Source organism: Hyalella azteca, unplaced genomic scaffold (assembly GCF_000764305.2).
Source record: "Hyalella azteca isolate HAZT.00-mixed unplaced genomic scaffold, Hazt_2.0.2 contig7028, whole genome shotgun sequence".
Lineage (NCBI taxonomy): Eukaryota > Metazoa > Arthropoda > Malacostraca > Amphipoda > Hyalellidae > Hyalella > Hyalella azteca.
In genome coordinates, this window is record NW_025937164.1 from 1 (window position 1) to 13124 (window position 13124).

General features: G+C 48.1%; 1 protein-coding gene across 1 annotated transcript; it reads right to left on the reverse strand.

Moving 5' to 3' along the window:
- Window positions 1–10: 10 nt before the first annotated feature.
- Window positions 11–11964, reverse strand: LOC108675935 (mucin-19; the record flags this gene model as incomplete). Its single annotated transcript, XM_047881091.1, has 13 exons — window positions 11781–11964; window positions 11112–11226; window positions 10954–11025; window positions 9648–9773; window positions 8581–8691; window positions 7334–7586; window positions 5703–6156; window positions 4813–4898; window positions 3552–3632; window positions 1976–3217; window positions 1373–1736; window positions 737–918; window positions 11–84 (listed from the first exon to the last, which is right to left on the reverse strand). Coding segments are annotated over exons 1-13 (3344 nt in total), but the record flags the coding sequence as incomplete, so codon positions are not given.
- Between the last annotated feature and the right edge of the window lie 1160 nt (window positions 11965–13124).

Genomic DNA, 13124 nt, shown 5'->3' on the forward strand with positions numbered 1-13124 from the left:
GTCGTGGTACTCCCCCACCACCAGCTTGCTGCTGAAGCTGAAGTGGTCCCGCGTCACCTCAGTGATGTTGTTCCGCTCCAGGTACTGTAGGGGGGGTGGGGAGGTTAGTGGTAGCGGTGGTAGCATTCACATTCTGGAGTACTGCAGCCAGCTTTGGAGCCCATTTACAGTGGGCACAATGCGTAGGCCATATAATAATATATTATACAACGTACCCTGATGATGTACGGGTACTGGCGCACGGTCTTGCCACAGGGGGCGCAGTAGACCCCACAATGTACCCTAATGATGTCAGAGCAGAACAGCATTCCCATTCTGGAGTATTGCAGCCAGCTTTGTACCCCGTTCACAGTGGGCACAGTGCGTAGGCTATATATATTATTATATCAAAGAACGTACCCTAATGATATCGGAGCAGCATTCCAAACCTGATGTAATACAGCCAGCTTTGAACCCCGTTCAGAGTGCGGGCATTTGGTATATTAGCATATTATACTATATTTTAGTACATTATTATATTATACAACGTACCCTGATGATGTCTGGGTACTGACGCACGGTCTTACAACGTACCCTGATGATGTCTGGGTACTGACGCACGGTCTTACAACGTACCCTGATGATGTCTGGGTCGCACGGTCTTACAACGTACCCTGATGATGTCTGGGTACTGCCGCACGGTCTTACAACGTACCCTGATGATGTCGGGGTACTGACGCACGGTCTTACAACGTACCCTGATGATGTCTGGGTACTGACGCACGGTCTTGCCACAAGGAGCGTAGTAGACGACCTCGCCCCTGACGCCGCTGTTGCTGATGCAGCGAATGCTCGTCTCCCGCCGCCACCCCAGCGTCAGGGGCACCCGCAGCTGAGACTCGTCCGTCACCATCTTGCGCCGCCGCTTGGCGGGGGGTGCTGTCGGGTGGTAATTTATCTATTAATCGTTAATTATTGTTATTTACCTAATATTAATGTATGTTATGATAGTGAATGGGTAATAATGTTAATTTGTTGCTAAATACTGCAGCAATAATGCTCCTTTGTAAGCATCTTGCAGCCTGGTTTGGCGGGTGGTGCTGTTATATAATGTTAGGTAATTTAAAGATGGTGTTAATTGATGCCAAATTTGCCTTCATCCACCTCACAAGAACCATCATCCACCTCACAAGAACCATCATCCAACTCACAAGAACCATCATCCAACTCACAAGAACCATCATCCACCTCACAAGAACCTTCATCCACCTCACAAAAACCTTCATCCACCTCACAAGAACCTTCATCCACCTCACAAGAACCTTCATCCACCTCACAAGAACNCTTTAAAGATGGTGTTAATTGATGCTAAATGTGCCATCATCCAACTCACAATTAGTGTTATCAGCATTTCTCTCCGTAATCCACGGATGAGGCATGATGGCTCCTGCCTGTCCATCATCATCCATGGATGACAAGTCACTGTCTTCACTGTCGCTGTTATCCATGATGGATGACGACAGTTTATGGTGGATGTTGTTGCTGCTGGCTGCTGCCGTGGACATTAACATTGCGAGGTTGGATGCATCAATGGATGCATCCTTGGTGGATGTAATGGTGGTGGTTGATGTAATGGTGGTGGTGGATGAGTCGGTGGATGGTGAGTCTGAGGTTGTGAGACGGATGGTTGTGAGGAGGCGGCCGTCGGTGCTGGTGGATGTCACCATCGGATGACGCTTGAGTCCTGCCAGCACATCCTGNATAATAAATTCTTTATTTAATTTATTATTCAAATTTTCTATATTACCAATATATAAAATAAAAAATAAAAAAATACACATTTTCAAAAATATTATTAATTTCAAATAAACATATAATTAATTCAATTGACTTAATATATAAAAAAATATATATATATTATAAATATATGATAATAATAAATATGTATAATAATAATACATATACATCACTAATAAATAAATATCCATATATATACCTCGACATCCTTCGGGGTGCCCGCTTTCTCCTGGTGGGCCGCGGTGGGCACGATGGACGGGTCCGAGTCTGAACTGGGCATGAGGGCTCCTGGAGTGGGCCCGTGGGCTGTAGAACTGGGAACGTGGGCTCCAGGAGTGGGCAAGTGGGTCAAAGAAGTGGGCAAGTGGGTCAAAGAAGTGGGCAAGTGGGTCAAAGAAGTGGGTAAAGTCAAGGGAGACGTAGTTAGGTCACACAAACTAGTGATGCTGAGACTAGGAGCCACGGAGAAGTTCGATAGTAAACTGCTGGTAGATGATGAAGTGGTAGTGGTAGAAGTAGTAGAGGTAGATGATGTGGTAGATAGTCCAGTAGTGGTGGCGCCTTTAGTGTTATGGTTACTACCAACCAAAGCCGTTATCGATAGTACACTAGGAGACGAAGAAATGGCAGTGGTACTGCCACTAGAGGTACTGCTACTAGTGGTAGGTGTCTGTGACCTGCTGCTGTTGTTGCTACTGTTGCTACTCTTGTGGTGAGGCGCAAGAGGCGTGGCAGTGAGGCCATGAGGCAGTGAATGCAGTGAGGCAGGCAGTGCCTGAGAGGCTGCGGCGTCACTGCTGCTGGAGAGGACAGACAAGGAAGATAGAGGATGACCCGATGATAGTGGATGAATTGTTGATGGTAGCGGATGATTAGTTGAGTTTCCAGCAGCTAGTGAGGCTAGTCCCGCTAGGTGGTGTGATGAACTAGCAGTACTAGGGAGGGCGGGACTAGTGGTGTGTCCTAGTCGGGTGTCGGAGGCGCTAGAGCAGAGGGACAGCGAGCTGCCTAAACTAGCAAGGGCGGCCGCGGCTGAACTAGTCGCTATACTAGTCAGGCCGCCTAGTCCACTAGTGGATAGTGACCCTAGACCACTAGCCCCAGGACTTGTTAAGGTCCCAAGGGCGCTGCCAGACCCAGGACTTGATAAGGAGCCAAGGGCCCCGCCGGTCCCAGGACTCGATAAGGACCCAAGAGCCCCGCCAGTCCCGGGACCTGATAAGGACCCAAGGGCCCCAGGACTAGTCGAAAGAGACCCAGCGAGAGCCCCAAGGGCTGCACTGGCGCCCCCCGACAGAGTGGACTGGAGAGAGGGCGGCAGGGGCAGAGTGGGCTTGATGCCCGCAGCCCTACAGTGCTCCAGCAGGGAGGCCACCGTGTTCTTCTTGGGCTTGCACGACCCGCGCCCTAGAGCCCTCGACCGCTCCTGGGCTTCCTCCATCTGAGCGGGTAAAACAAATGTTGTACATTATTTTATAACTTGTAACGTATGAATAATATATCTTTGTTATTTTTAACAATAAAAAAATTTACTTATAACGTGGAACATATAATGTAAGCCTCAGGACCAGTAAGCGCTTTCCATAATATAATATATAATACAACTTGTTAATTGGAAAATGAATTGTAACACAAAGATACGATCTATGTTATAGCTTATTAGTAAGGTAGGTGCCTGCTACAAGTAGTAAGGTAGGTGCCTGCTACAAGTAGTAAGGTGGGTGCCTGCTACAAGTAGTAAGGTAGCAGCTACAAGTAGTAAAGTAGGTGCCTACTTCTCGACGCACCCTCTTCTTCTTTTCCTCGCGCTTCTTCTCATCAGCTGCGTACAGCTGCCGCTGCAGCGCCTCCTGCATCTGCAACACATCAGCTGCATCAGGTGACACTCAAGCACCAGATGTAACATAACCTTAATTCCGTAACTTCCCCACAGGCAACAACCCTATCAAAATTTTGAGTAGGTGGCGACCCTGCATTAGGGCCGCCCAGGACTCGGGGAGCACGCAAATCAGCTTCTCATGTCAGCTTCTGCTGAGGGTGCGAGGGGCGGCGTCTGGGCAGCTGGCTAGCTCGGTATGACTCGGCCCACTCTTCCCCGTGAAAATTTACCGACTCGTCAGCTTCTGATTTGGATTACCAGAAGCTGGGGCGACTCTAAATTTTGTTAGGGTTCTCATACTCTCAGGCGACTATATAGTCGGATAGGAGATTCTGGCCAGAAACTGATTACGGTCGGACGGCCAAGCAGACCCATAATGACTCTGCGCCGAGTGTAACAACTATTCGGTCGAACCCCAGGCGGTCCCCGAATTTTTTCAGGGAAGTACCCTCCCTATCACAATTTTTAGTTGGTGGCGACCCTGAATAAGGAACCGCCTAGGACTCGGACCGAAGGTAAATCAGCTTCTCTATGTCCGCTTTTTGGTCTACATTCCGGTCCCCGAATCAGACAGCTACCAGAGCCTGGTGAGGGGACTGAGGGGATTCTGCCAACTCTTGCCCTACTCTCAGGAGACCATAAAGTCGGCAAGGAGGTTCTGACTAGTCGCTGATTGCGATCAGGTGGCCAGAATAACCCAGAATAACTCTAACGCGAACATAGCAACTCTGGGGCAGAGACTGAAGCATACCCCGAATTTTGTTAGGGCTGAGGTAGTTTAGGGAAGTTCCCAAGTATCAAAGTTTAGGGTCGTTCACTTTGGGTTGGTACCCAAAGGAAGCCTTCATGGCTTCCAAGCGCTACAGTGACGCTACCGTAACATATCACGTAACGCGACGTATACGTAGCTATCTAACGTAGGGTAACATAACATAATCTAACGTGGCGGAACCAAACACGACGTAACGCAAGGTGACGTAACATAAGGGGAGGCAACCTAACACATCGCGTAACGTAAGGACGATATAACATAACGTAAGGAAGGTAAAACATAACGTAACATATGGTAAGGCAACGTAATGACGACATAACATAACGTAACACAACGTGAGGGTGATATAACATAACATAACATAACGCAAGATAAGACAACGTACGGAGGCGATAACGTCGCGGTTGTCACGCTGCTGGAGGGACTGCAGGAGACCTGCGCTGCGCAGGGCGGCGTCCAGCGACCGCTTGTCTGGGGGGAGGGTGTTATACTGTTATACTGCTGTGCTGTTATACTGCTGTAATGTTGGGCTGTTGTACTATTATACTGTTGTACTGTTGTAGTGTCATAGCAATGAATCGTTGATATCAATTATAAACAACGAAATATATACTTTATCGAGATATACTGATTAATTTCATTAAAATATATTTTATTTAGATTGATATCTTTAATATTTTCACATTATATATTGATACCTATATTACTGTTACCGAGATATTCGTTTGATTGAGATTGTAGTGATACTTTGATTATATATTCATATATTCTAAATATTAAATTCATTTATTTCCGTATTAAAAAGTGTTATACTGTTATACTGTTGCGCTGCTGTACTGCTATACTGTTATACTGCTATATAGTTACACTGTTACACTGCCGGAATGTTGTAAACTTGAACTGTTATACTGTTGTACTGTTGTGCTGTTATACTGCTGTAATGTTATACTGCTGTAATGTAATGTTGCTGTAATATTGTAACCTTTTTCTGTTATACTGTTGTATAACAGTATATCTCCATGTAACAATGAATCGTTTATATCACTTATAAACAACGAAATATATACTTAATCGAGATATATTGATCAAGATCATTAAAATATATTTTATTTAGATTGATATCTTTAATATTTTCACATTATATATTGATACCTATATTACTGTTACCGAGATATTCGTTTGGTTGAGACTGTAATGATACATTGATTAAATATTCACATGTTTCAATTATTAAATTCATTTATTTCCGCTTTCAAAATATTTTATTTTCAGTACCTCGTTGGGCGGCGGCCGCGGCGAGGCCCGCCTTCAGGCTGAGGTTGAGGGGCCCGTCGTCCCGCCCTGGGTTCCCCCGGGCCCCGCCCGTATCGGAGTCCAGGCCCGAGGCCTCAAGGACCAGCCGGGCCGACAACAGAGACTCGTGCAGGTCCCTGAGGGGCCCCGCCCCTCCGCTCCCTCCAAGGAGGGCCTGGATGGAGGCGGCGCTTGAGGCCCCGCCTGCCCCGCTAGACGCTCCACCTCCATGGGAGTTAGCCCCGCCCATTTGAGAGTTGGCTCCTCCTCCGAGGGAGTTAGCTCCTCCCCCAAGGACGTTAGCTCCACCTCCAAGAGCATTAGTCCCGCCCAATAATGAGTTGTGGGAGCTGGTGGCCCCGCCCCCCAGGGCGGAGACAGAGGACGAGGTGGGAGTACTTGACGAGGTGGATGAGGACGAGGATGACGTGGCTTGCTGGTGGTTGACATGGGGTGAAATTGGGATGATTTCCAGCTCCTTATTGCGCATAGCTTTGGATATGGATGAGGAGTGGGAGGAGCGGGACGAGAGGGAGGAGCTTGTCGAGTGGGAGGAACTGGAGTGGGAGGAGCTTGTGGAGTGGGAGGAACTGGAGTGGGAGGAGCTTGTGGAGTAGGAGGAGCTGGTGGGCGGTGTTCCTGATTGAACTGATCTCTGAGCGGATCTCTGTGGTTCTCCACCGTCATGTCCATTCGAAATAATGTCCAAGTATGGATTTAGATTTAGAAGGATGAAAAGAGTGAAGAAAATATGAAATAAAGCATGGACGTCATAAAGGAAAGAACAACCGGTAACATTGAAGGAAATTTAGAGAAACACAAATGGGAAAAAGTCGGCAAGAAAATTTTAGTGGTTGGAGTGGAATTGGACGTGGAGGGAGGGAGAGAAAACAAAAATAAAATTAGAACAAAATTTCACACAAAAACTCAAAGATACCAACATAAACAAGTTTGTAAATAAATGTGTACAAAAAACACTATGCCTCACGCAATGGTTAGGGTGTTACACCCACAGCCTAAACTTTTAGCCATTCAACTATTACTTTCTTCAACCATTACAAATATCCAAGTTGAAGAAAACTGGCACGAAATGACTCATTGTCTCAGCCTTGTTCAAGTCTTGAATGTCACAATAACTATTGTAATCTCATCAGGCTGAGTTAAAGAAGGCAAATGCATTGTTTTATGAATTACTTAAGCAAGAGAAATGAGATAAAAATAAGGGTAAAAATAAAACGTGGGTTGGGATGGTTGTAGGGGAGGTGGAAACTATCATTAAATTATTGTTTTCTATATGATGATATCAGCATACTTTATTATAGGTTACTTATATGCTATATTGGTCACTGCCATTGTCATATGCAGCTATTATCCTACGCTGCTGTCATCCTACGCTGCTGTCATCCTACGCTGCTGTCATCCTACGCTGCCGTCATCCTACGCTGCTGTCATCCTACGCTGCTGTCATCCTACGATCCTACGCTGCTGTCATCCTATGCTGCTGTCATCCTACGCTGCTGTCATCCTACGCTGCTGTCATGTAGCATCTATCATCCAATGGATGATAAGTCTCTATTATCCAATGGATGACAAACATCCATCATCCAAGTCACCTCTGCCTTGTGTCGTCCGGTAAGAGAGGCAGACTTCTGCAGCTGCTGCAGATGGTGCAGCTGCTGCAAGTGCTGCAGGTGCTGCAGCTGCTGCTGCTGGTGGTGGAAGGCAAGTGCTGCAGGGTTGGACGCTGCAGCAGCAGCAACGAGCAGCTGTTGCTGCTGCTGTTGCTGCAGCAATAGTGCTGAGGCAGCAGCATCGCGACCGCTGCTGCTGCTGGTGCTGCTCGTGCTGCTGCTGGGCGCGTGTTTGCTGTAAATATAATACCATTTAACTATCAACCATTCACCATTAAAACATTCACTATTAAGGCTCTCGTCGAGAACTATGTGCCCTCAAGGATCCCTATGGGAATCTATCACTACGTATAGTCATTATAACTCCGTTCGTAAATGAAATATAGATATAAATTTTGTCATGCTTACTCAGCTATTTATTTACAATAGCTGTAGAGTAACAAAAATAGTTACATTCACAAATATACAAATATGACACTTGAAAGCCGGCCGTAGCCCCAAGATGGGTACTGGCTCAGATATCATATTACATAGGCCAATCATTGCCAATCATTGACGGACTTTCAAGCAAAATCCAGCAACCACAGACAAGAAAATAGAGCGTTGGGGTACGCACACAGTGAAAGCAGGTTGCCAGCGTGCTGGTTACCCGCTCAGGCTGGCGCCTGAAACCATAGAATACAGAGGCCTATTCGTACAGGTTTTCACTGTGAACACTGACATTATTATCCTATGTTCATTCTTGTGGCAGGTTGGAGCAGGTTGCCCGCGCGGGCAAACCTGCTTTCACTGTGTGCGTACCCTTAGTACTTACGTTCACTTTTTTGGTTTTGAAAGAATGGCGAATGGCCCCAAAACAATGGTTCCACTACGTTATCGCGTGTCCCGCGCTTTCGGACTCGCACACTGACTACCAGCCTTAAACCATTAGCTACACTGTTAGAAAAACGGTGAAAAAACGGTCCCACTGGCATTCTAGTGGCCGGTCGCCCCGTGAAAATAAACAGTTTCGCCATTTTTATCAGATGTTTTACGGATTTCTAGTGTTAAATTAGAATAAAAACGGTGACAACGTGTTTCTTTTCACGTGCCGACCGGCCACTGAAACGCAGGTAATACCGTTAACGGTAATTTTTCTAACAGTGTACCATTGATTGTACCATTAACTACCATTGGTGGTACCATTAACTACCATTGGTGGTACCATTAACTTATGGTGGTGATGGTACCTGGGGGCGGTGGTGGTGGTGGTGTCGCCCATGATGTGGGCGATGCCGTAGGGGAGGGACGACGCGGCGCTGCTCACAGCCAGCCGCCCCCCGCCGTCCAGGCCCGCCCCCCTGCAACACAACACCGTCCAATCATAGGTCATTCATCCAATCATCCGCCCTCCATCCAATCATCAGCCCCCCATGACCGCTGAATCCAATCATTGGTCATTCATCCAATCAATCAACCAGCAATCATGTATAGCTGTGTTGTCGAGGCCGTACCATCAATAACCTGGCTTGTACATTTTGTCGAGTACTGCAATAAAATGGTTCAGGCGGTTGCCCTCTCAGAAATCGCCGCAGTCAGGGAGCCAGTAATGGAAACTACCATCAGCAAGTGACAAGCAACAGCATCTTGCATCAGCGTGCCCAAAGGAGGGTAAATATACGGAACACGTCCAACGATAACATAATATCAGCGTGACCGGGGACTAGGAAGTCCTTAACTCATCATAAGGTCACCAGGTCAAGGTCAGTCACTCGTGAACATGCCTGCACCAACGGTCGCACAAGCGCCGCCCCAAGGCAAAAAATCAGGCAGACGCAGTGATCAGACCGACATAAATCATCTAACATATCAGAACATTCGCACATGCCCGCGAGAAAAGGTCTGAGGTCTGAGAAAAGGACTGAGGTCTGAGAAAAGGACTGAGGTCTGAGAAAAGGACTGAGGTCTGAGAAAAGGACTGAGCTCTAGGTTCTGCCCGCGCCAGTGCGACTTGAGTTCATCATTGCCGGCCAAGTTCGCCCTGGTGGCAAAGATGCTTAAATTGAACGGCCCGAATCACGGCACGAATTTCGAACTGGTCATTAGTTCGAACTTTAGCGACTTTCCTTACCGACCTTCTTCTAAGCGACTTTCGAACTGGTCCCTCAACCTACCACACCTGACAACCTAGTGACCACTACCAGGACTGGCAACTACAACAACGGCTACGGCCTCAGGAATAACGGCCACGACCTCAGGAATAACGGCCACGGCCTCAGTGATAACGGCCACGGCCTCAGGAATAACGGCCACCCACCCGAAGTACGCAGCAGCCGCAGCAGCTCTAGCCGCAGCTGCGTGCTGCTGCTGCTGCTGGGGGCCCGCAGCACCTGCAGCAGCAGCAGCGGCCATGAGACGCCCCAGCTCGAGCTCCTGCTGCCTCCTGCTGGGGGACGAGGCGCTGCTCACGGCCGCGTAACCTCCGTCCAATCATCCGCCCTCCGTCCAATCATCCGCCCTCCGTCCAATCATCCGTCCTCCGTCCAATCATCCGCCCTCCGTCCAATCATCAGCCCTCCGCCCAATCATCCGTCCTCCGTCCAATCATCCGCCCTCCGTCCAATCATCCGCCCTCCGTCCAATCATCAGCCATCCGTCCAATCATCAGCTCTCCATTCAATCATCAGCCATCCCTCCAATCATCAGCCCTCCGTCCAATCATCAGTCATCCATCCAATCATTCAGCAGTCATCTAGACCTGGCTAATAAACGAGTACCTGACTAATCCAGGTTGTTGAGTAATGCAATAAATGGTCCAGGCGGTTGCCTTCTCAGAAATAGCCACTCGTGAACATGCCTGCCCCTACGGTCGCACAAGCGCCGCTCAAGGCAAAAATCAGGCATAAAGATTTATGCCGGTCTGATCAGACCGGCATAAATCATCCAAGATATTAGAACAAAAATCAGGCAGACGCAGTGATCAGACCGGCATAAATCATCCAAGATATCAGAACATTCGCACAGGCCAACGAGAAAACGACAGGTCTCTGCACAGCCAGTGCGACTTGAGTTGGTCATTGCCGGCCCAGTTCGTCCTGGTAACAAGGGTGCTCAAGTTGAACGGCCCGAATCACGCCACGAATTTCGAACTGGGCCTATACTTTCAAAAAAGTTAAGAGATCGTAAGTTCATGAGCCAATCGTTGACAACCTTCAAGCAAAATCCAGCAATCATAGAGAAGAAAATAGAGCGTAAGTATTTACGTTCACTTAGCGAGTTTTGAAAGTATAGGCGCTGGTCATTAGTTCGAACTTTAGCAACTTTCCTTCCCGACTTATTTCTAAGCGACTTTTCGAACTGGTCCCTCAACCTACCACGCCACAAGCCAGTCACCACTACCATGACTGGCAACTACAACAACAACGACCACGGCCTCAGCAACAACGGCCACGACCTCAGGAATACCGGCCACGACCTCAGGAATAACGGTCACCCACCCGAAGTACGCAGCTGCTGCAGCAGCTCTCGCAGCAGCTGCGTGCTGCTGCTGCTGCTGGGGGCCTGCAGCACCTGCAGCAGCAGCAGCGGCCATGAGACGCCCCAGCTCGAGCTCCTGCTGCCTCCTGCTGGGGGACGAGGCGCTGCTCACGGCCGCGTACTCCCGCGCCAGGGCGGCGTACTCGGAGCGGTAGTCCCTGCGGGCATGAGTGTGTCAACAGGGGGCAACCGGGGGGCAACAGGGGGGGCAACAGGGGGGCAACAGGAGGGTAATAAGGCTCACCTGTTACCACTGTTGCTGGTGGGGGGGCCGCGCTCCCCGTAGAACAAGTCCCGGGAAGACCCCAGGCTGCTGCTGGGGGCGCTGCTGGCGACGTTGGAGCCTCTGGAGGAGCCGCCTGAGGGCAACACAACAACTTAGAGACATGCTACATGTGGTCCAGTAACNCTGTCTCTTATACACATCTAGATGTGTATAAGAGACAGATCATGTACGCCTACAGTGGTGTGTTCTTCCTCTAATTATGGACTAGAAAAAAAGACGTTGTCTGAACGTGCTCATCGTGCGGTTCAGCGGTCAGGACATGGAGGCGCGAGGGTTACAAATCGGCCGTTGTTCGTTAAGTTAATGTGTGTGTCATCGGGACGGTAGCCGGACTCCTGATCTTATGAGGCGTTTCATCACTATAGCAGTCAATCATTAGGAATTTTCTTCGTAATAACAATTCATCATATAATTTCATGTTTTCATAAAGTGCCACCATAGCGGTTCATCAGTGGGACTTTTCATCACTATAGCAATTCATAACATAATTTCATCTTTGCATTAAGTGCATTATGCAAACACAAGTAGACGGGGGTTATGTTAGTTTAGGTTAAATTATTAAATGATGAAATGTTCCAATGATTGCGTCAATGATGAAATGTCCCTATGATGGAAACTATCGGGTACTTCCCAGACCAATGATAGGTCCCAGAGTTCCTGGAGCATATAGCTTGACTTTATCTCTTTTGCAGTTGACCCGGGCGATCTCCCTCAGGTTCCTAGCAGGAGTTAAGTAGCAGGGAACATTTCTTGCCACACATAGTCGGGGATGGTAGTCGAGACTCGGGACTTCTTCATTGAAGATCGCCATGTTGGACGTTGCAGTCGACGAATGGGTTGGACATGGCAACGAGGGAGAAGGCGCTGCTTGTCCAGCTTGTTGTGTAATGAAATAAAATTGAAATAAAATGCTTCTGGCGAGTGCCTTCTTAGAAATCTCCACAGTCGGGGAAGAAGTCCAATGAACCGTCAGGTCGTCTTAAGGGGATCAAGGAGCTAATGACACCCAGGAGATCAGTAGGGAATATTGACGAGTTAGGGTTGAGTCTTCTTGAAGTTAATGCAGCCCCGGACGCAGCCGCACATGCCTCACTATCAGAATCTTCCGGGTCGGGAATAACCCGGTGTCCGTGTTGTTTAAATTCGTCCGACACGGTGAGCAAGCAAAAAATGGCCAACTTCGCGAACAAAAAAGGATTATTATTCAATAAATACCTATAAAATGTGTATGTTCCGGTGCAAAAATTTAATTTTCATATTTTTTTGTACTTTTAAACTAATAAGGAATGCGGAGTCGTAATTTTTCCTGCCAATGCAAGTGTATCTGCCTTCAACGAAGGGATTCCTGACATAGTCTTGCCGGGAACACTCGTACGCTCCGATGTCTCTTTGGTTGTCCTGAGCTCAGCTCAGGCTTGCCTAGTGTAGCAAGACATGCACCACTCCGTCGCCACTCCTGCAAGACAGACGTCCTGCGCCACTGCAAGACGTCTGTTGCAAGACGGGCGTCACTCCGTCTGTTGCAAGACGGGCGTCACTCCGTCTGTCACTGAGATCGAGAAACGTAAACAATCCCGTCACCCCCATGACGGATTGGTTGACTGGTTTGATCGCATTTCAGTGATTGGTTTTCGCATGTGACGTCACTGAGATCAGTGACGTCACGGGCGAACAACAAACTACATGCGCAAAAATGAGCTTCTCATGGTCAACCTTATACTAGAGCAACCATGTGTCAACCTTATATAGTTCAACCATGGGTCAACCTTATACTAGTTCAACGATGAGGCTAGCCACCTTCGGTCGGTTGATGTCGGGCCACTGCTTGAAGACAATGCTGGTGGGTTCCCTCAGCACAATGCGAGTGCCGGTCTGGTTGTGTGGTCATTAATCGCACGCGTATAAACCAACAAGTTCTGCCATATAAAACTAATAAAGAAATATATAGAAATATAGAAATAATATATAATC